This window comes from Myodes glareolus, chromosome 3 (assembly GCF_982192425.1).
Source record: "Myodes glareolus chromosome 3, mMyoGla1.1, whole genome shotgun sequence".
Lineage (NCBI taxonomy): Eukaryota > Metazoa > Chordata > Mammalia > Rodentia > Cricetidae > Myodes > Myodes glareolus.
The window spans coordinates 69,725,591-69,748,966 of NC_142028.1; the positions used below are offsets into that span (position 1 = coordinate 69,725,591).

General features: G+C 53.2%; 1 protein-coding gene across 1 annotated transcript in view; it reads right to left on the minus strand.

The window, feature by feature from the left end:
- Nucleotides 1-67: 67 nt before the first annotated feature.
- Epha10 (EPH receptor A10) overlaps nt 68-23,376 on the minus strand; it is a 36,510-nt gene continuing 13,201 nt past the window's right edge. The window contains exons 4-17 of the mRNA XM_087904625.1: nt 22,930-23,085; nt 22,163-22,513; nt 17,924-18,057; nt 14,573-14,744; nt 11,814-11,922; nt 6,083-6,141; nt 5,838-5,963; nt 4,733-4,918; nt 4,193-4,254; nt 3,780-3,983; nt 3,395-3,544; nt 3,041-3,234; nt 2,530-2,685; nt 68-2,338 (exon numbers count right to left, since the gene is read on the minus strand). Coding sequence (XP_087760751.1) covers nt 2,224-2,338; nt 2,530-2,685; nt 3,041-3,234; nt 3,395-3,544; nt 3,780-3,983; nt 4,193-4,254; nt 4,733-4,918; nt 5,838-5,963; nt 6,083-6,141; nt 11,814-11,922; nt 14,573-14,744; nt 17,924-18,057; nt 22,163-22,513; nt 22,930-23,085 — 2,174 coding nt within the window. The 3' untranslated portion in view covers nt 68-2,223. The remainder of the gene's footprint in view (nt 2,339-2,529; nt 2,686-3,040; nt 3,235-3,394; nt 3,545-3,779; nt 3,984-4,192; nt 4,255-4,732; nt 4,919-5,837; nt 5,964-6,082; nt 6,142-11,813; nt 11,923-14,572; nt 14,745-17,923; nt 18,058-22,162; nt 22,514-22,929; nt 23,086-23,376) is intronic.

Below are 23,376 nucleotides of genomic sequence, written 5' to 3' on the forward strand. Positions count from 1 at the left end.
CAGGGCCTGTGTGCTAGCAGAATTTCTACCCACAACTGCCCAGTGTTTTAACAATGCCACACAAAAGGACAGTAACACAGACAGGCTTTTATTACTTTGTACTGCATATAGAACCCAAGAAATATAAAAACATCTCCGGAGTTCCTCAAAGGAGCCTCCACCCACAAGCAGCCCCTCCGTCCCTGGGTGGGTGCAGACAGGGCAATATGGGTTCCAGGCCACCTCTCCATCCAGCGAACAAGTTCCATGTATAAAAATAGATCCGTGGAGAGTCCCTGGCAACCCAGCACCCTGTGTCATGCTGGTGCCTTTGCAGGCCTGAGGCCTCGGACCCCTCAGGATTCTAGGACCTCACTCCTCATTAGAGGGGAGGTCTACCCTGGACACCGAAGTTCTGCCAACATAGCCAGGGAGCCCTCTGCAGACAACTGGGGAGGGAAGGAGTTTGACCCTGACAGTGACTGATGTGGCTGAGATAGGGGTGAGGTTCTGATCACCCAAGACAGGGTACTGGTCCCATGAGCCCTGGATGATGGGCCAGTTTTCCCTGGAGGGAGAATGAAGGAAGATGAAGGAAGAGCCTCAGGGGGGAGTCTCAGTTTCCCCAGTTCTGTCAATGGTGGGCGCAGTATCCCAGTCTATTCCAGCATTCCTGCAGTCACTGAGTTCAGCTGCCCAGCAAAGAGCCAGCAATGGGGCAGGCTCTGATGAGGGAGGAGCTGCTGCTGGCAGGGCAAGGCCAAAGGCACTGCTGAGTCTGCCCCTCATGATGGGGTGCTCCCCAAAGATGCTGTGGCTTTCAGCCCCCACACCCTCTGTTAGAGATCCCTGTTTGGTTTCTGAACCTGCTGATAACTCCGCGCTAGGGAGAGAAAGTTCTACCCCTCAAGGCTTTATTCAATTCTGGCTTTAGCTAAGAAGCCCTCTGGACATCCCTCAACACATACATGTCAACGGTCCACTTGCCCATTCTCCCTGTCCCCCAGGGGAAGTCCCTTCCTGCATCTCCACTCCCCACTGCTCTGTCCTAGCCCATGCCACTGCTCCTCCCTGCCACTGTAAAAACAGAGCAGGGGGTCATCCGGAGTGATATAGAAAACCTTGGCCCTAGCAGTCCTGTCCACACCCAGCAGTCTTCCCGCCCTCCCAGGATGGCTGGGTGTCAAACTCTCCCAGCTACCAGGGCCCTTGCAGATTGGTCAGCTCAGCACCACACTCCTTTCGGGGCTCTGTGCAACACACAGGAAGGCAGGCACTGTACCGAGGAAGCATGGCATGCAGGGCAGAGCAGCCTGGAGGAGCTCACTCAGTGAGGGTTCCCTGGGCTGCCCAGGGAAGAGTGCTGGTGCCATGGGGAACGGCAACCAACCTTCTCCAAAGCCAACCTTCTCCCTGGATTTTGGTCTGGCATCAACCCTGGCTCTGAAATTACAGGCTCTGACTTTCCCATCTACACTGTGGGGCTGGACCTGTCTGTTCAAACCACTCCCTCCTCAGTCTCTTCCTCCTTCTCTCTACCCTCCAGAATGCAGAGCGACCCCACCCCAACTCTGTGCTCTTCTGAATCAGTTCCAAAAGAAATGAGACAGCCAGGCCCAGGGGAGCATCAGGACCTGTATAATCTACTAGGAGCCCGGCCCTCATCCTGCCCTGCCAACCCAAGGCAGGAAGAAGCTCTGGAGTCTCCGCCTGGGGATCCAGTCCCTGAGCTCAGCACCACTTTCCTGCTTGGGCCTTGGCACTGGGGTTCAGACAGACCTAGCCAAGGCATAGGAAGTAAGGAACACCACTCACTGGTCCAGGGTCCTGTACCCAGGCAGCTGTGGCCTCTGCCACAACCAATGGGTCTCGCTCAGGGACCCTTACGGTCTGGCAGGCCAAAAACTTCCTGGGGAAATGAGATGCCCACTGATTAGGCCCAATCCCCAGTGAGCATGGAAGACCAAGGGACCTCAAGCAGGACAACTGAAATTGACTGTCTTCCCCAACCAGCTTTGCCCTTGACACCCTAAAATTCTTCCTACTGTTATCTCTGCGGTCCTCTCCAGGGATCTGAACCTCTTTTTTAGGACCACTAGGTCAGCAAGGTGTTGAGAGGAAATATGAAATGGGGGGGAACAACATGGTACCAACCAGCTCAGGGCCCACTAGGAGTGAGAGAGCACTCACTCCTCCCACCCAAGGGGAGTGTAGCTTACAGGTCCTTGGGCAGGATTGAGCTGCTCACACCTGCACCCCCTGACCCTGTAGCTGCAGCACTCGACTCTGCAGGGCGTTGATCCCGCTCAGGAGGGCTTCCCGATGCTCAGCGGAAGAGATGCCCAGGTTCCCCAGGTCTCTGCAATGGGTGACAGTCACATCCAGAGACCCAATTCCTCTCCTCTCCTCCCATGGAAGTCAACCCTCTCCCTCCCCTTCTCTGGACAAGGAAGGGCCCACAACCAGGACAGGTGGGGGCCTTCCCATCTAGGGTAGGGGCTCTCTTGGGTTCCCTGAACCCTGGTCTTGACCTTGGCTCCTTAGACTCACTGGGCGGTCATCTCGGCCACAGCCTCCAGGCTCCCGTAGCCAGCTGCAGAGAAGCTGTCCTTGTAGCGGCACAGGTCCAGAGCCTCCAGCCAGGCACCCACAGAGCCAAAGGAGGGGAAGGTAGAGAAGGCACGGTCAGCCAAGGGGGTGGGAGGCCTGGGGAGCAGAGAAACCACTGTCAGTCGACAACCAGGGTGTGGCCTGAGAGGCAAGAAGGGACAAGGGGGAAAATAAGGTGACCACCCCAGGGATTAATGTGCCTCCTGTGGGCACACAAAAGGCCCTGAAGAAGTGGACCAGGGCACTCAGAAGTGGAGAGCTGAATAAATTAAAGGGCAAAATCCTGGGCATGACTGCCATGAGGTGACGTGTGCCTGAAGCAGGTGGGGACGTTGGATCATCTGGACAATGGGCGGAGCTTCACACCTGACAGGTGCCATGGGCAGCTGGTTGCACTTGGGACAAGCCAGTGTGGGTGACTGGCCTGGCTCGGGGGCTGGTGAGGATGTACCTGAGACAGGTGTTCGCAGCACACTTGGAGGGCTCCGGCTCCTGCCCCATCTTGTTCAGGATGCTGTGGATCTGGGAGAACCTGGGCCGCTCCCCCGGGTCTTTCTGCCAGCAGTCAAGCATCAGTCGGTGCAGTGGGGAGGGACAGTTCCTGGGGGGTGGCAGCCGGAATCCATCCTCCACAGCCTTGATCACCTGGGCTCCAGAGACGGGGAGCAGACAGGAAACTTCAGATTGCCCAGCATACACGCACCAGCACCACCACCACCACCACCATCACTATCACCATCCCAAGGAGGACTCTAGGCAGGATGGGAGTAGAGAGATCAGGAAGCTGGAGCCATAGGTCACTTACATCTTGTCCAGACATGTCCCAGTAGGGTCGCTCCCCAAAGGCCATCACCTCCCACATGACAATGCCAAAGCTCCACACATCACTAGCAGAACTGAAGTGACCAAACTGAAGCGTCTCGGGAGCTGCCCAGAGTGCTGGGCTCCGGCCACTCTAGAGGTGTATAAGCGAGGCAGGACAGGAAAGCACTGGGTCACCAGCAGGCCCCACCCAGTCCCACATGTCTTCCTCCACCCCCTTCACATCTGAGGAAGCAGTCCAGCTGACAGGGATGGTACCATCACAGGGGAGGGACTAGGTAGGGAAGGACCACCAGCAGCAGAGAAGGAAGCAGAGCAGAGGTATGGAGGCAGAGCAGCAGGTAGAACCAGAGAAGGGAGCTCCTTACCATGGTGGTATAGACAGCTTCGGCTCGGTCCCGGGGACCCCGCCCAAAGCCAGAGATCTTACAGATGAGGCCGCTGCTGACAAGTACTCGGCGGGCTGCCAGGCCCCGGTGCACATAGCCCATCTCGGACAGATACTTCATGGCCGATGCCAGCCCAGGCAGCAGACCCATCAACTGTGTGGCCATCAGCTCCCCTTCGTGATGCTGTGGAATGGGTGAGGACTGAGGCCAGGGCCGTACACTCTGATCACCCGGGAAGCCACTAAGTCCCTCTGGGATTCAGTGTACCACGAGCGGCAGGTCAGCCTGCCCAGTGGGAACAATGCCCAATCCCAAGCCCCAAGAGAAAAGGGAAGAGACGAGAAAAATATGACATCGGTGCCCCTCTCCCACCCAGGACTCCAGCCACTCACCCTGAGGAAGTCGTCAAGGGCCCCGAGGTTCATGTACTCAGTGACAATCATCAAGGGGTTTCCTGTGCCAGGAGCGGAGACACGCTACGTTGCTGCCTCTACCTATGTACACCCTTCCCCCACCAGCTCCACCTCAACCAAGACAGCCAGACCCAGAGCCAAGTTTTCTAATCTTGCCACCGGCCAGCTAGCCCATAGATCCCACCCACTCAGCCCCTCCCATCCACTCAGCCCCACCCACCCAGCCCCACCCCCCACCTACCACCCACTCTGGTGCTGAGGTACAAAAAAGTCAGCTGTCCATAGTGGGACAGAGGCCTAAGTCAGAGCTGCAAGGGGTCAGCTGAGAAAGATGATTCAAGGGGAAAGTGACCCACTCCCCAGATGTCACTGCAAATTGGAAAGGTCATTCTGGGTCAGCATGGCCACTCCAAGAGAGGGGGTCACCCTGAGTCACAGGAAAGAAAGTGAACTAGTGAACTAAGGTTGTGCCTGAGCCCACCCAGTACCCAGTACAGGGATGTGCAGCGCCAGGCCTACCTCTTGTGACAACACCTTCCAGTCGGACAATGTGGCTGTGGTCAAACTGCCCCAGGGTCAGGGCCTCAGCCAGGAAACTGAGCCTCTGGGAGTCGGAGCAACCATCCCTCAGGGTGTGCACGGCCACAGGCAGTTCCTGGCGACCAGGCAGCTGCAGGCAGCCACAGCACAGGTCTCCAAATCGTCCTGTGAAGAAAGAGCAGCTAAGACTCCACGCCAGCAAATGGAGGAGGAGACTCTGGGTCTTGGGTCATTTCCAGCTTGACGTGGGAAGTCCCAGAGTTCAAATCCTAGCCTCCTGAGTACCAGCAATATCGCCTTGGGTTTCATCTCTTTCTTTCCTCTTGGCCTTAGCTTTCTTCTCTGTAACAGGGAGTAACTTTGCCCGTGACTACCCATCAAAGGTCCTTGAACCCAGCGAAGCCAAGGGCAGATGGCAATGAGATCTACTCTGCCCTACAGCTTCTTCCTGACTTCTGCTGGAAAGGTTCCAGGGCGAGGCCTGTTTCTTGGTGCAAAGGTGACTGAGGGTTATGAACCGCCAAAAGGAGATAGATGCTCAAAACCAGCAAGGCCCTACCCTCAGCCCGGCAGAGAGTTCCCAAGGCAGTCCTCAGGGTGGCGGATGCCACGCCCCTTATGGGCGTGGGAAACAGGCTCAGGAACAGAGGACGAGCCTCTAGTCGCTCAGCTCACCCATGGTCAGACGTTGCTTACTGTAAAGACCCCTCCCCCGTCCCAAAAAAGCCTGGGACTAAACTGAGAGCCTCTCGGGAGGCTGTGTGGGAAAAATAGGCAGGTGTCCCACGGTGACCTAGGTAACAGAGGAGGAAGGACAGAGCCACAAACAACTCTGGTGGGTGTGGTGGACGGGGGTGAGGGGGGAGGTGGAGTGGGGGAGGGACGTCTTTCTGGGAAGGGGTATCCTCTTGCAGAGGCGGGACTTCCGGACATGAGTGGGAATTGGAGGGGGAAGCTGGCTGAAAGGAGGTGGGGGATAGCAGAGACGCAGGGCTTTCCCCCAGTGGGTGTTGCCTGGTGGGTGGGGTTTATCCAGTGGGCGGAGCTCCCTGGTGAATCCAGACTTCTAGGGTCCAGGGCTTGCCTGCTCCCAAGCTCTTCTCCAGGGTGACGCTTTTGGCATCTAGCTCCTTGGCGAACAGATGCACAGCCTGCAACGGGTCGCCACAGCTCTGGGGATCTAGAAACGTGCGGCGTGTCGGGACTTTGACTGAGAACAGAGAGAGAGAGAGAGAGCGCCTAAGGAAAGGTGTCTCATTGCTGGGGTAACAGGAGGTGACAGTTGGGACGGGGTCGAAGACGGGGCTCCGTGCGGCACAGACAACTCACAGTGGAAATACAGTTCCTCTTCGTCGTGGGCGTCCCCACTTCCTTTGCCATTGCAGGGCCTGTGGGGGCGCAGAGACATCCTTTCATCAGGCGACCCCCCAGCCCTACCACTTCACCAGGGCCCAGGGCAGCACCTCTTGGTCCTCTCAGAAAGAAAAGCTCTGTGCCCCTTCTGAGGAGGGACTTTCTTGTCCTGTTGGCTGAAAGGCTTCTTTTCATTCCAATTTTAATTTACTTTCTGATTTATTCATTTATTTATACAGTGTATGTGTGTGTGTGTCACTCAGAGGACAAGTTACAAAGCTGGTTCTCCCTCCTCCTTGTGGCTTTTTGCCATCAGCCACAAGGCAATGCCCTTATTCACTAAGCCCCCCCCACCCCCCGCCCTAGTCCCCACCACTTTGGTTTTTCAAGACAAGATTTCTCTGTGTAGTTTCTACTGTCCTCCTGGAACTTGCTCTGTAGACCAGGCTGGCCTAGAGATCCACTGCCCCTACCTTCCACGTGCTGAGATTAAAGCTGGACATGACCATGTCCAGCTCAGAACCCCCTTTTGTCTTTCATTTTTAAGAAGCATTGTAATCTTTTAAAAATTACATCTCTTTTATTCTCTCTCTCTCTCTCTCTCTCTCTCTCTCTCTCTCTCTCTGTGTGTGTGTGTGTGTGTGTGTGTGGTGTGACTCCTGTGGAGGTCAGAGGACAACCTGAGGGGATAGCTTCTCTCCTTCCATCCTGTGGGTCCCAGGGACAGAACTCAGTCAGCAGACTCCATGGCAAGCACTTCCACCCACTGAGCCACCTCTACTAAACGGTTCTCTTTTCTTCTCCTGTTTTCCCTCCCCATCTTCCTTCACTTTTGCCGCCTCAGTTGCTTCTCTGTGGTTTGAAGTCCAACATTCTTCTCCCTTCAGCACACAAAAGCCCGGATCTCTAGGCTTTCAATTCCATCACCGCTCCTGGTGTTTCTGCTGGGAGACAGACTCCAGAGGTGTGCAAGCCTGCACTCCTGGCATAAAGCCCCACTCTACCCTGTGAGGAATAACAGGCTGATCTGTCCTGAGCCAGAGGCAAAGCCCATAGCAGGCTGGATCTGCCATCCTGAGGCAGGGCAGAGTCCATGAAGACTCTGGCTTTTGTTCTGGGAGCAAAGGAAGGCGCTGGGGGACCTTGAGCAGGGAAGTGCCCTCATTCAATTCACATTTTATATGATTTTTTTTCCAACTTGCATTTAAGAAAGAAGATGCTGGCTGCCACTCCCTGGTCCCCTCAGGAGATGGCGGTAGCTTGAGCTATAGGATGGCCCATCCTGGACAGAGAACTGTGGAGGAACAAGAATATGACAGGACCGTAAGACTTGAAGATTGCAGGGGGCTGGAGGAAGACTGAAGAGTTGCCCAGAGGGTTCATGGAGAGCCACTGCCAAGCAGAGCAAGGGAAAGTTCAGGCTCAGACATTTGAGCTCCTGCGAGGATGGGAAATATAGGGCAGGGTGGGTGGGGGGAATCTACCAGTAGGGAGTCTGATGGATGTTTCTGGAACTTGGAAAGTAGTAGATCTGCTCTGAAAATACAAACACAGGGACTGTGAATTCTGTCCAGGGGATGAGGGAGCCGGAATGGAAACACTGGACTGGGGGAAGAAAGCTGTCGAAGAGGGTGAGAAATAGAAGGGAAGAGGAGATGATGCCCCAGGAACCAAGGGAGGAGAAAGCAGGGATGGAGACGGGGTCTTCTGAAGACAGGGAGAGGGCTGGGGAACAGTTTGCAAAGAGAGGCATGTCACAGAGATAGTGGCATGAAGGGACTCTGACAAGTGCCCTTTGCCATCTAACCGTGTGCTCGTGTGCTCTTGCGTCCAAGCATCCCCCACACCATGGCTGCGGGGCCCGGTGACTCGGTTTTTCTCTTCAATAAAATCGTGATGAAGATAGCCCTGCTTAACAACATTTGGGTAATAAAGAGCTTACTGTTATAATGTGGATTTTTAAATTTCTGTTCTTTTTTGTTGTTTTGAGACAGGGTTTCACTTTGTAGTCCTGGCAGCCTTGCATCTCACTATGCAGACCAGGCTGTCCTCAAAGGTGTGTGCCATCACATCTGGCTTATAGTATGGATCTGGACCGTCTCTCAGGCTTAAGTGACAAATGACTTGGTCCACAGCCTGCGGTGATAAAAGGAAGAGATGAAACCATTGGGAGGTGTGGTCTTGAAGAAAGAAGTTGGGTCGCTGGCAGCACGCCTTTGGGAGAATATTGTCACCCCAGTCCCTGACTCACTGCTTCCTGGATGCCTGGGAAGTGAGCAGCTGCCTCTGTACAAGCTCCAACCATGATGACTTGCTACCCACAGGACCAAAGCCAAGTGGCTGCGGACTGAACTTTTGAAATTGTGAGCCCCCAAAAACTTCTTATAAGTTGATTATCTTGTATATTTTGTCGCAGCAACAGATGGATAACACAGAGTGTTACTGGGCCTCAGAGTGTCATGGTTTGAATGAGAATGGCCTCCATAGTCTCATACATTTGATTTGAATGCTTTGTCCCCAGTTGGTGGAACTGTTTGGGAAGGATTGAGGAGGCATGGCCTTGTTAGAGTGGGTGTGGCCTCATTGGAGGAGGTGTGTCACGGGGGAGGGTGAGATTTCAAAAGTCATGCTATTCCCAGTTAGCTCCCTCTCCAGGCCTTGTGCTTGTGGGTCAGATGTAATCTCTCAGCCTCCGCCCCCTGGCACGCCTGCCTGCTGCCATGCTCCCCACCATGAGGTCATGGACCCTTTCTTTTAAGCTGCCTGGTCGGGCTATTTGAAAGAAAATGACCCCCACAGCCTCAGAGAGCAACACTATTAGGAGGTGTGGCCTTGCTGGAGGAGGTGTGACTTTGTTGGAGAAATTGTGTCACTAGCGGGGTGGGCTTTGAGGTCTCAGAAGCTCAAGCCTGCCTATAATGGCTCACAGTCACTTTCTGTTGCCTGCAGATCCAGATGCAGAACTCCCAGCTGCCTCTCCAGCACCATGTCTGCCTGCGTGTCACCGTGCTTCCCACCGTGACAATAATGGACTAAAACTCTGGATGGCAAGCCAGCCTCAATTAAACGTTTTCCTTTATTAAGAGTTGTTTGTGGCCATGGTGTCTCTTCACAGCACTAAACTCCTAAGACCCCTTGGTCATGGCATCTTGACACGGCGCTAGAAGAGTAACTAAGACACAGTGCTCTTGTGTGGGGGTAAGAGAGGGGCATTGTGAGCAGCAACGTGTGCCAGAAGCGGTAAGAGGCGATGGGGCTCCATTCCAAGTGGAAAGGCCCAAGCTGCCTAACAGGGAGGCTCCTTCTCTAGAGCAAAGAAATGAGCATGCTTGTGAAGCATGTGGGTTTCCAGCCTTGATCAGGGGACACTGAGGGACCACTGCTGAGGCTGGAGAGCAGGGCTGCAGACATAGCTGACAGAATAAGGAACAAGAACAGGGCCTCGGGGCCGCAAGTAGAACTGCCTTATGCACCTGATGGTAGATAGAGCACTCCCAAAGGGGATGGCCGGAGGTCTATGAGAGGCAGAAGGCAGGGGCTTAGGAATGAAACCTTGAGAAACCAAGAAGCCAGGCTGGCCGCCCAGTGGCTGCTGAAGTCACGAAAATGACTTATAGGATTCTTACACATGGCAGGGAACATCCAGAGCAGAGGAGTAGAGATGAGCAAAGGCTGAGTGGGGGGCAAGAGTGAGTGACAGGTGAACCAGAACTAAAAGCAAACTATGCAGCGGGAGATTTGTTTGCACTGACATTCTGAGACTGCCAGTAATATTAAACCTTGAATCAGAGGGCGGAGTCAACATTTGGCTGACCAGAATTAGTCATAGAGGTTTTGGAGACCTGAGATGGGGAGACACAGGAAGTAGTGGGGAAGGGCTTAGAAGGATGCGTGGTCTTTCCCATCTGGGAGTGTGGGAGTGCTGACCGTCCCGTCGTTGCTCTTTGGAGCTATCAGGTTTTTAGCCCAATATCTGATATCTGACTCCCAAGTTTTATTTAATAATAGAATAATGTAAGTACTCATTTCAACTATGAAATAAAGTCTATATGAAAATGTTATGATGAGGGCTGGGGAGATGGCTCAGTACTCTAGCACCAAAGGAGCTGATGTCCTCTTCTGGTCTACACACACACACACACACACACACACACACACACACACACACAGAGGCCATCACTCTCACACATACACATAAATTTAAATAACCCTCTACAGAGAAAATCCTGTAATGAAATCCATGACTTAGTACGATAATTAGCTCCCTGGCTCCCCCATCGAAGGGCAGTTTGAAGTCTGCTGCTGTCTTCCCAGCCTGCTCCAGTGCACCTGTCTCTGTGCTTGCTGCCACAGCTCAGGTAGTTAGAGTCAGGATGAGAGGCTCCCTCCGGATGTGCATCCCTCAGGATGTGCCCATTCCTGCCTTTCCAACAGGCCCAGAGCATGGACCTAAAGTTAAGCTCCATGAGGAAGGAGCTCCCTACTCTTGTCCTGCCTCTTCTCCTTTTTTTTTTTTTCTTTTGCGACAGGGTCTCTCTATTGTGCCCTGGCTAAGGCTGTCCTGGAACTCTCTGTGTAGACCCAGATTGACCTTAAACTCACAGAGCTCCACCTGCTTCTGCTTCTTGAGTGCTGGGATTAAAGGTGTGTGCCACTATGCCCAGACTGTCCTGTCTTCTTGATCCACCTTGCCCAGGCACAGATGGCTCCTAGATCCTCAGGACAGCCACCACCTCTCCTCCATCACTCACGACCAGTGCTTTGGTCAAGGCCACGCCAATAGTCAGTGCCAAAGAAACACTCGCCACCCCTCTGGCTCACAGGTGGCTCAGACTGTCGAGATGTGGCTCCCCAGTCAGCCCACTTTTCCTCTACACCCAATTCCAACCCACCGGGTCTGCCTACCGCAGCCCCAGACTGTGAATGCCAAGGGGCCTCTGGGCATCGCAGGATGGTCCTGGGAGGGTAGGAAATATGCAGAGCTGAAGCCTCTGCTCTGTCCAAAGGAAATGGAATTTTCTTTCAGCCGGACCCAACCGGGCTCGAGCCCTGTCATCCCCACCCTTTCTCTGCCTGCAAGCTTCTTTGTGGGGAAAGACACGGCTCAGACTGATGGGTTTCCCTTCCTGTCCCCCTCTCTCCCACCCACCTACTGACTTTCTCTCTTCGCTTGTGTTCAAGGGGCTCCAGATCCCTTGAGGGCCAGAGCTGGGCGTCTCGGAGTGCCTCGGGAGAATCCTAATCACACCGGAGCAGCTGGAGTGCGACTCTATCCTCAGAGCCGCCTTCTGACATTTAATGAGTTAAGGAGCTAAATCCCCTTCATCCCAGCATGGCTGAGCTAGCTGCAGTGCCTGCAGCTGGCGCGTGAGCAGCGGCGTGTGGGGGAGGGGCCGTACTGGCCAGGCTAGTATCTCTTTTGAAGGGAGAGAAAGTAAGACAAGGGTCTGGTGTAGTCCAGGCTGGCCTCAAATGCTATGTGGAGCTGAAGTATAGGGCTTGAGCCCCTGACCCTCCTGCCTCCTCCTCCTAAGTGCTGGGGTTGGCGGCACTTAGGGTCCCAGGCAGCTGTTTGAGTCTTTGTGTGTGTGTGTGTGTGTGTGTGTGTGTGTGTGGCAGGTGCACTTACAGGTACTTGCGTGTACATATTTTATACTCGTGGGAACAGAACCTACCAGAGGTTACCAGGATGAAACCAACTACCTACCTCCTCCAGATAGCCAGCACACTCATCACAGAACCCAGGACCAGCAGGGCTGAGACAGTCACAACGGTGACCACGACAGCAGGACTCTGGTCTCTGGACCCCGAGGCAACTATGGAAAATAAAACAGAACAGGGGCCTGAGGCAGGCAGAGGATTAGGCTACCAGGCAAGCACCAGAGACTCTTGTCTCAGACACTCGGAAGATCCCTCAGCCCCTGGGCATACAGTAGCCCCAATGCCCATGGTGGCCATTGGAGTGAGGAACACCTCTGTTTGTTTGTAGGCAGGGACGCTCTACTACAGCCCAGCTCTGCGAGGGGGCAAGAGATCCATCCGCTGGGGCTGACCTTGGCCTATGCCTTTCAAGGGGGCAGAGACTTCAGAAGCTCTGTGGGGTCACACCCTCTGTTTGGAGTTCCTTTTCTAAAAGAGTACCCGCCAGCAGCAGTATGTTAACTTTGAGCACCCAAGTGTCTAAAACAGGCTGCGTGTGCCTGAACTATATTGTCCTGTCTCACATAACAGACCTACCGGCAAGGGTTACTGTCTCCAGTTCTAGTTGAAGAAACCGGTTGAAGAAATCTACCTAAGGTGTCCAGAATCACACAGCTAGCTACAAGTGACAAACACGGGATTTTGTGGGGTTTTGTTTTGTCTTTGAAATGGAGTGTCATGTAGCCTTGGCTGGCCTCTGACTCGTGTAGCCAAAGATGACTTTGAACTCCTGACCCTTCTGCCTCCACCTCCCAAGTGCTGAGATTACAGTCATGTGCCACGGTACGTAGGTGGGCCCAAGACTGGAACCTGTCCCCGACAGCCTCTGCCTGATACCAAAGCAACTCTGAAACTGGACAGACATGCCCAGGACCCCCAGTCTGACTAAAGAAGTGCACAGGCTGAGAGACAAAACTAAGTATGTTGACAGACAATACTTAACTATAGAAAGAGAAAGAGAGAGAGAGAGAGAGAGAGAGAGAGAGAGAGAGAGCCTGGAAGATGGGTAGACTGTGGTTGCACCCCAGGCCCTGATGCACGGGTGGGGCCTGGAAGACGGTAGGCAGCCCACAAAACTGGAGGTTATACTGTCCAGAGGCAGAGGATGATGGGGTGGAAGCTGAGTCGGGGTGGGGGCGGGGGGACTTGGAGAGGCACAACTAGAGAATCTTGGATGCAGGCTGAGGAGAAAGAACCACCTTGAGGCTCATGAGGAGTGGGGGACAGATTCCTGCCTGGCTGGAGAGGAGGGGACAGGGACAGCCAGCGGCGGTGCGAGTGAGGATGGGTAGCAGGGGTTTGAGAAAGGAAAACTGTCAGGGAGGGGAAGTACCAGACGGATGAACGCTAACTGTCTGTATCAGCTTCAGGGTGAGGAAAGAGGAGGAGAATGGCTCACACCTGGGGACCATGGTGATGCGGCCAGCCATACAGGGTGTGCTGAGGTGGGCTTTGGCTCAGATGGTTTCGTCCACGCAACTGCCTTCCCTACTCACTTACTCACTTCCACTGGTGCAAAGAGACCCCACCCAGCCTTAAGACACAGTTCTAATCTCCTCTTGCCGGCCCCTGCCCCGAGGGGGCAAGGCGTGTGTTCTAGCCTCCCAGAACCTGCCTCCCTCCACTCCTCACCTCCCTTTGGGCTCCCAGCATTTCCTATCTTGGATTAGAGTTGTGTAGCAGGTTGGGAAGGAGTCTTATCTTGACAGCTGGTGCCAGAACGCCTCTTAGGGGGAGTTGACTTTGTGGAGTAGGGGCGACTGGAGTGGGGGGGGGGAGAATACTTCCCTGAACTGCACTGGCTAGATAGTGGTGAGATCCTGAGGGCTGGGGCCGCAGAAGGCTGAGCAACCAGAGGCTGCTGGTACTCACAATGAAAAGGGAATGGACAGGGAAGAGAAGGAAGGACTGAGAAGGGGGAAGAGGTAAGCACAACACCAAGAAGCAGGGCAGGCGTTGGGGGACATAGTTCTAGATCAGGAATTCTAAAGTTCAGCTTTTCTTTTGTTGTGAGAACTTGGAGATGCAATTTTTACACCACTACTTCTCTCCCTCTTCCTTCCTTCCTTCCTTCCTTCCTTCCTTCCTTCCTTCCTTCCTTTCTTCCTTCCTTTCTTCCTTCTTGTTTCTTGAGCCAGGATTTCATAAACCCAGGCTGACCTCAAACTCTTGGTTTCCTTCTCTTCCCTCCCGAGTGCTGGGATTAGAGGTCAGCACCACCAGCTCAGCTCTTTACTCTGCTCAGGCCGACCTTGAACTCTGTAGAGGCGCTTGGCCTTGAACACCTTTTGATCTTCCTATCCCAAACCTTTCCAGTGCCCGGATCACTGGCCTGTGCCACTGCGCCCAGTTTTTATTCGCTCCGTTTAAAATGTGCAGGGCTCACTTTGATTGCTCCCTTCCAGGTCCCCTTTCCTTCAGGGAAGTTGGCTTCACAGGCAAAGCCTGGGGGCGGGGAGGACGGGACAGTGCCCCAAGATGGATCTTTGTCACCGCAGAAAGAAGAGCAGCTAGAAGGGTCCAGCAAGGTCCAGAAAGGTGACCTCGAGAAGCCTAGGAAAGAGGCTGTGCCACTAAAGGTGTAGCCTCCAAGAAACTGTCCCCGAGGCCTCTGCAGTGTGCAGGGAAGATTCCCTGTGGGTGGCTGCAGGTGAATCTCAAATTGTTTAACTATGTAGATGCAGAGCGTTGGAGGTTCTGTGGCCTGGCGTCCTTCCCTGCTTGCTGCCTGCATCCAGCGCCCTCCCGGTGGTGCACACCACTTACCTTCCCCTGGGGTCTGCACTTCGATGCTTGGGTTGAAGCTCTGGGCCTCCCATGAAGGCCCTGGGGAGGCCGCCCGGATCTGAAAAACGTATCTGGTAGCAGGTTTCAGGTTGGTGACAGTGACAGCCGGTGCCCCTGTCTTCACTGTGGAGTACGTCTGCTCGCTCTGACCCTGGAGAGGACAGAGCAGTGAGGCCCAGACCCAGGAGGCTGAGAGGAGGGGAACAGGGAGACAAAGAACTTCCCTTCAGTTGGGTGGGGGAAGGTGACCCAGATCATCTTGGGAGACAGAAGAGATTTCTCCCATAAGGTGCCCAGCGCCTCTCTCAAGACTCATCCCATAATAGGCCAGAGCTTCCTTTGCAGGGGTGCCCAGGTGGTGACTACCAGGGCTTGGCAGTCCAGGGGTGAAGAAGGCCTGAACCCAAGCAAGCCACACACTGCCACCTGCCCTGTCCTTGACACTCAGGACGCTTTTTCCATATCTTTCTCCGCCCTATAAAGACTTGCTTAGCTAGAGTCCAGGGAGAATTCCAGCTGTGACTGGTGAGGACCTACGGGAGACCACCCACTATGCTGGGCCACACACCCAGTACAGCCTTTATTCAGCTCCCCAGAGTCAACATTTCTCTCTCCTTGTTAAGCAAGGGCCGGGGGGGGGCACCTCTAAATCTTTCAGGTCTGCCCTTTGCTGTACCCCAGTGCACCTGACACCCAAAAGCCCTCAGAAGGCTCCTTGTGTCATTTGATTCTGCCCACACCTTAGTAGGGTTCCTGCCATACCCACGGACTGGAAAGTTAAATGCCTACCTATAGCCTGTGTTCCTCCTTTTCTTTGACAATGACATTAATGGCCACAGGGCAGACTTTGAGTCAACAAGAACTCCTCAGAATCTCCCCTGAACATCTGAATGGTCAAATAATCTTTGGTGTGGTGGTTCATTTACACATACGTGTGTGTGTGTGTGTGTGTGTGTGTGCATGCGCGCACATGCGTGCACATACTTGGAGGTCAAAGGTATATGCTAAGTGTCTTCTTCTATTGCCCTCCACTTATTTTTTTAGGCAGGGTTTCTAGCTGAACCTGGAGCTTGCCGCTTAGGCTAGACTGGCTGGTCCGCAAGCTCTGAGGATCGTTCCATCACTACCTCCCCAGCGATAGGGTTCCAGATGTGTGGGAATGCAACCCACACTCTGCAAGTGCTTTACTCTCTGAGCCAGCTTCCGAGCCTCATCACAGTTGCTGTCAGCCTGACTGGGCATGGAGTCTCTGGGGGTGTCTGTGAAGATGTTTCCACAGACGTTCAACTGAGGAGGGAAGACCCACCCTGAATGCGTGTAGCCTCTCCGAAGGCGTGGAACCAGTTAAAAGGAAAAAGCGAACTGTGTATCAGCACTCATCTCTCTGCTTCCTGACTGCAGACTGGAGACAGATGCTTCCCATTCCCTGTGGTGCTCCCCCTCACCTGTGGTGCTCCCCCTGTGGTTCTTCTCCTCCTCAGCCAGCAGTTCCCCCTCCCCTGTGGTGCTCCTCCTCAGCCAGGAGCTCCCCCTCCCCTGTGGTTCTCCCCCTCAGCCAGCAGCTACCCCTCCTCTATGGTTCTTCCCCTCAGCCAGGAGCTCCCCATCATTTGGTCACCCAGGCCCACGCATTCAAAAGTGCCTCAGTGACCCCATTTTTTCCTGGGCACCCCAACTATCATAGCTTTCAACAGACTTCTAGTAAGCAAAAGCCATTATCTGATTCAGCAAAGCCCCGCATGCTGCCGAGGGAGTGGAATTCTGTCATACTCGGAAAGAAGTTTCTCTTTAATGAATTAATTTGCATAAGAGGGAGGCAGTGTTTCACCGAAGATCACATCTCAAAGTTAAAGACATCAGGTTGAAGGGGAAGAGCAAGGTCTGGGAGACAACACCACACATCACGTCATGACTGAGCTGTTATCACAGATTTAAATGCACACAAGAGGGAAAAAGGCAGGAGGTGCAGGCCTGTAATCCCAGCATTGGGAGGCAGAGGCAGGAGGCTGACTCAAGCTACGTGAGACCTGATCTCAAAATAAAAATAAATAAAAAAGCAAACAATAAATAAATAAATAAAATATAAAAGAGGGGATAGACATGGAGAAAAGAGGAGGGGCACTTGAGCCAGCCTGGGGTTGGGGAGAAAAGCCAAGACACTCGGCACAAGGTGTGGTAGCACACACCTTCAATCCCAGCACTCAGGAGACAGAAGGAGGAGGAGCCACAGAGTTGGAAGCCAGCCAAGGCAACGTGGTGAGACTGTTTCAAAAATAAACATCAAACAAAATCAGCAAAGTATCTTTTGAACATCAAAATCAGAAGGTGTGGCGCACACATGCAATTCCAGCTTAGGGACACAGAGGTTGGAGGGTCGCGGTGTAAATTCAAGGCCAGCCTGGGCTACTAGTGAATCCCAGACCAACTAAGGCTCAGCAGAGAGAACCTGTCCCAAAACAAACAAAAAGGATCTTCTGCGGGACTGTTTGCTATATGGAAAGCTGGGGATGGTGGTCTAACCCTCGCACTCAAGAGTCTGAGGCAGCAGAACTGCTGTGAATTCAAGGTCAGTCAGGGCTACAGAGCAAGACCCTATCTCAAAAATAAAAATAGCTCTATGGAGTTCACAATGAGTATGCTTTATTTGTTTCGTTGGTTTGGTGTCTTGAGATAGGGTCTTTCTAATGCATTCCTGACTGACCTGGAACTCACTCTGTAGACCAAGATCCACTTGTCTGTGCCACTGCTGGGATTAAAGGCCTGTGCCACTATGTCTAGCCGAGTAGGTGTATATTTTATTTATTTATTTTATTTTATTTTATTTTTTTGAGACAGGGTTTCACTGTAGTTTTAGAGCCTGTCCTGGAACTAGCTCTTGTAGACCAGGCTGGCCTCGAACTCACAGAGATCTGCCTGCCTCTGCCTCCCGAGTGCTGGGATTAAAGGCCTGCGCCACCACCTCTCAGCTTGAGTAGGTGCATATTTTAACATGCCGAAGTGTGTGTGAAGTGTGTGTGAATTTTGTAAGACCCTTTTATAGTAAGCCACAGGAGTGTAGGTCCCTGTTCTGGAACATACCCCTCTAGTCAGGCAAAGTGGTCACGTGGCTATCTCTGTGTGCCTTTCCTTTACAAAAGGCTCTTCATCTCTGCTAAGCCCTAAACCAAGATGGCAAAATGGAGCTGTCCATGGGTGAGCCAGGAGAGGAGAACGGAAGGGAGGGAGGAAGGAAGGACCTCCGGAGGTCGCAACTGTGTTTGGAATGACAGAGGACTAAGACCGAGGGAGGCAGGCAGGCCCGGATGCAGGGGGCTTCCCGCCTAGACTCACCTTCTCATAGTAGCGGATCTCATACTCGGTGCCGTTGACTCCGGGAGCTCCAGCAGGGACAGGCTCCCGCCATGACAGGGACACGCTCTGAGGTTCCACGCGGTCCCTGCGGATCTCATCCTCCTCCCAGGGTGCTGAAGGTAAGCAGAGTGGGACGCTCCTCCTGGACCCACTGCCCACAAGATCTGGGTGAAGGCAGGAGGGGCGGGGCATGCACTTGGGCGCAATGTTAGATGGGGGCGTGGCCTGTGGGTGGAGATGCGGACTGTTGAGCCGGCCTGAGGGGCCGCGGCCTGTGGGACCAGAGGTTGGAGGAGAGAATCTCTGGCCAAGGCTTCTCTCTTCTTCATTGTCTAGTGGGAGGGAAAACCCTGCTTGCCTCCCCTCCACCCAGTTTCCCTCATCCGGCTTGGTTCTAATCCGTCAGTCTTTCTGTGGTTTGAAGACATAATAGCATATGAAGCCGAGATTGGCTTGTTCACGGTGGGACGGCCGCAGGCAAGTGAGTATTAGAAGGAAATCACCCCAACATGATTAAGAGAGAAATGCGTGAAGCTCCCAGAGAATATTACACTCAAGAGTGAAAGACTGGAAACTCTCTGTCTGGAGAAAGACCAGGAACCCCACCTGCTCCATTTCTAGCCAATATCGTGTTTAAGGCTCTAGCTAGAGCAACCAGGCAAGAAAAAAAAAAAAAAGTACAAGATGCCCATACTGGGACGATGCAAAGGTATCTTTGCACCTAGGGTGACAAGATGGAAAACCCTAACATGGTTTAACATGGTTAACCTTTCCATGGTTAACATGGAAAACCCTATGAAGAGTTCACAAAGAACTCTCAGAGAACCAGCCTCACAACACGAAGGCTTGTATATGAAGGGATGAGACTCAAGAAACACAGTCAGGGGCTTGGTCAAATTCACCAGTCAGAGCGACCCACGACCAGCAATGTCCGGTGCTGGCAAGAGGTCCGGGAAATGGTGCAAAAGTTGAATGGTTCCGGCCACTAGGGAGTTGGGGATAACAGATATCAGATAGCAAAGGGGAGAGGTGGGGACAGCGCACACGCGTCCTGCCCTTTGAGCTTCCGGTCTCCTGCGGTCCATGTGTGTCCAGCTGGCCTTCTCTGCTCTTAAATTCCAGAGTGACTATGGATTCAGAAGGAGCTGAAAACCCACAGTTGACATCTGATTGCTAGAATAGGGGACAGGGAAGGGGTGTTATATTTTTAACCTCTGTAAAGTCAGTGGGACTGAATGGACCCGAATGGCTGTAGTGAACCCCAGGCTACACGACCCACAGTGCAGTACTGCCCCTATTCTAAAAATAACTTGAAAAATCCTTTAGTCTCTCTCCAGTGCCTGACCCTTTGAAAAAAAGCCATGTCTTTGTGAGCCGGACAATAGCAGCCTGCCACTCCAGTGCACAGCTGCTTCTGAGGCGAGTACTCTCCCCTGCCCCCAGCAGCACCTCGGGCTGAATTCACTTGGACCTGGCATGAAAGTGAAAGAAGTGAGGAAGCTTCCTAGGAGGTGGAAAAGCCCTTTGTAGACACAGAGGGGGGGCAGAGACGGGGAGACGAGAGATGTCGTGTTTGAACTTTGTTAGTCGAGAGCATCAGATGGCCAGGGGATCCACAGTGGGACGTGGTCCCATTTTGGCCTCTCAGAGATATAGTAGATGAAAGGTTGACAGACCCTGACAATGAAGGGCCGGTAAGATGACTCAGTGGGTAGAGCACTTGCCTTACAAGCATGTGAATCTGAGTTCAAATCCTCAGAAACCATGTAGAGCTTTGGTACTAAAAGCCTTTGGGACAGTTAGCCTGGTTTACAGAGATAGCCTTTCTCAAAAATGAGGCTGGATTAGAGGGTAACCTTTAACCTCCACATGTCTTGTACACACACACATACACACACCTCAGTCACAAATACGCACACTCAAAAAGAATTCTAAAAATCAAACTAAAACCTCAGCTTGACCAAAGTCCATCAGGCTGAGGAGAAGAGCTTCGAGGGAACCCTGTCGGCAACCTGTTGCCTTGCCCTGTTGATTCTGACTGGGAAAGTACTCAGGTCAGTCATGACCTTTACTGTCTATTGGTTTAGGGTTGAGTTTGCTTTTGTTCTAGCCCATAAAAGATGTTAGCCAAGAGAAGAGGTTCTAAGAGAGGTTTCTTGCCTTTAAAAAGATACCTATGGCTGAGTGTGGTGGCACACACCTTTAATCCCAGACAGGTGTGTCTCTGAGTTTGAGGTCACCCTGGTCTAGAGAGCAAGTTCCAGGACAGCCAGGACTACACAGAAAAACCTAGTCTTGAAAAACAAAAACAAAAAAGTATCAGAGTCACGGTAACTGACCTGTAATCACACCTATAATCTCCCAGCACCTGAAACAGGAGGATTGCTATGAATTTAAGACAAGCCTGGGCTGGACTGGAGCCATTAAGAGCACTGGTTGCTCTTCCAGAGAGCCTGGCTTCCATTCCCAGCAGCCACATGGCAGTTTACAGCTGTCTCTAACTCCAGTTCCAGAAGATCTGTCGCCCTCTTCTGGCCTCTGCTGTTACCAGGCATGAACATGGTACACAGATAAGCACACATGCAAAACACCCTAAACATGAAATAATAGAAAAAGACCCTGCAACACACACACATACACACACACACACACACACACACACACACACACACACACACACACAGTGTTTTATAGAAATAGTCACAAGTAGAAAAATTATGACAATACATGCTTTTTTTGACTTTTTGAGACAAAGTTTGTTTATGTAGCCCTGGCTGTCCTGGAACTTGCTGTGTAACCCAGGCTGGACTCAAACTCACAGAGATCTGCTGGCTTCTGCCTCTCATGCTAGGATTAGATGCATGTACTACCATGCCTAATTATGTCTCATTCTTCTTTAAAAAAAAATTTATTTATTATGTATACAATATTCTATCTGCGTGTATGTCTGCAGGCCAGAAGAGGGCACCAGACCTTATTACAGATGGCTGTGAGCCACCATGTGGTTGCTGGGAATTGAAGTCAGGACCTTTGGAAGAGCAGGCAATGCTCTTAAACGCTGAACCATCTCTCCAGTCCCATCATGCCTCATTCTTTGAGACAAAGTCTGTCATGTAGCCCAGGCTGAGCTCAGATTCAGTACACAGTTGAGGATGACCTTGAACTCCTGGTCCTCTTGCCTCTGTTTCCCAAGTGCTGGGATTGCAGGAATGCCTGCTTTTTTTTCTTTCTTCCTTCCTTCTTCCTTTCCCTCTCTCCTCTCCCTCCCTCCTTCTTTCCTTCTTTGGTACTGGTGATCAAACCCAGTGCCTCAGGCACGCTAGGCAAATATATCATGGAGCTACTCTTCCAGGCCATGAATTGTGAAGGCAATAGCAAGGGTTAAATCTCAACAGAGATAATAAAGAACAGAAGTGTCCCAGAAAAGCAGGTAGATTGGAAAATCTCTCTCAAAAGTCCTAGGAAAGGGATTAAGAGCTAAAAATGATAAAGGAAGTGACAAGATGTGAGAATCAGAAAATGGATGTTCAACCTAAGGCTTAGAGATCGGTTTAAGAGATACAGTGCTCTGCTCAAAGCAGCAGCGAGGAGAACTTTTCCAGGAATGAAGAAAGAACCAAAGGGCCTACTGTGCTCCCGCAGACTGAATGGGAAGAAATTCATATTGGTGACATTTTCATTTTCATCAGCAGGCTAAGAAATTATTCAAACACCCCTGTGCGTACACATCTATTCCCCCAAGGAACTTACAAAAGAACAAAAATCATCCCGAGCCTTGCTAGAAACCCAAGTGATAGGGTAGGGTCACAGAAAACAGGGAAGAAGGGTCACACAGCAATCAGACAGGAAAGACTCGGACGCCACCGCGCGTGCTTATCCATCTCGCAAAGGGCACTCGAGGGATTACTTGAAAGTGTGCACCAGAGGAGAAACAAATCAGAAGTAAATGTCAAGGATGCGGAGGGTGTGGTAGCAAAGGTGGTTTTCAACTCAGTCGAGTCTCAGAAATGGGTAAGGCGACTACTCTGTCGCCTTCTGACCTGGTCTGCGTCCTGCTCCTTCAAGGATGGCGGGGGGGGGGGGGGGGGGGGGACACAGAGGCGCCACCTGGCTTAGGGGGTTTGGTCACGTGGGTTCCCAAAAGCCTTGGGAATGCATGCAAGGAACTCCGGCTGGGAGGTAGTGGGGGACGGTCTCCACTGGGGCGCGCCACCTTACCCCCGGGTCCGGTGGACACGGTGACCTGCGCGTAGGTGGCTCCCGCGGCGGCCGCGGGGCCTGAGACGCCGTTGAGCGCGGCCACGCGCACGGTGTAACGCGCACCCGGCCGTAGGTGCAGCAGCGTGGCGGCTCGTTCCCGCAGCCCGGCCTGGCGCGGGACGAAAGCCACACGTGGCCCGCAGGGTTGGCATGCGCCCGCCGGGCCGTCGCGGCCGCAGAGCAGGCACAGCAGCGAGTAGGTGACATCGGAACGGCCGCCGGAGTCCGCAGGCGGCAGCCAGCGCAGCCGCAGCGCCAGGGGGGAGCGGCTCAAGCTGTACTGCAGGTCCCGTGGAGCGGACGGTGGCCCTGCGACATGGGGTGGCGCTGAGTGTGGCCGGGAGGGGTCGCGAGCGCGCGGGGCATGGGGACTCGGGGCGCGGGTATCCGCATAGGTAACAGTATGGGAGCCGGTAGCCCTTGATGGGGACGTGAGGGAGCATCCAGGAACTGAGACAAGGAGGTGGTACTATTGAAGGGAATGGGATGGGGACATGGTCACCGGGAACAGAGGGCATGAAAAAGAGGAGGGACGTCCCAGACAGGCCCAGAGAGAGGCTAGGGGTGTGGAGAGATGGCCACCCACAGAGGCCATCTCCATCCTTCTGGGTTCCCCCAAGTCCGGGTGCCCAGACCCATCCCAGGCTTCCGTTTTGCCCTGCCAGTCAAATTCCCAATGCCCAGTTTCACCCCCCTCCCCACTGCCAGCCAGGAGGGGCACTCACGGGTGCAGGAAGCTGAGGGCGGGTCAGTGGGCGAGCGAGCGTAGGTATCCTGGCACACGCAGAATGTAGAGGCCTTCTCCAGAGCCAGGCTGTGCTCCGGGCATGGTGAGCAGAGGGGCCGTCTTGGGGACACTTTGAAAAACCCTGGGGGACAGGCTGTGGGAAAGGGCTGGTGAGGAGTCTCCTCCCTAATCATACCCCACCCTGTATTCCTGTTTTTCCTGGATTAACGTGGGGAGAGTGGGGTGACAGCTCTTAGCCCAGTCTCACCTGGCCCTTGACAAATGCTGGATGTTCAGGGGACGGTGACATGAGTCACTTCTGTTAATACATTTGACTTCATCTCCATGGTTAAAAAGGGAAAAGTGAGGCTGGGAGAGGTTAAGATGCCCAATGCCCCGAAGTGAGTGGGTTTCCTACCCCAGCCTACCCTCTTTCAAAGCCCCG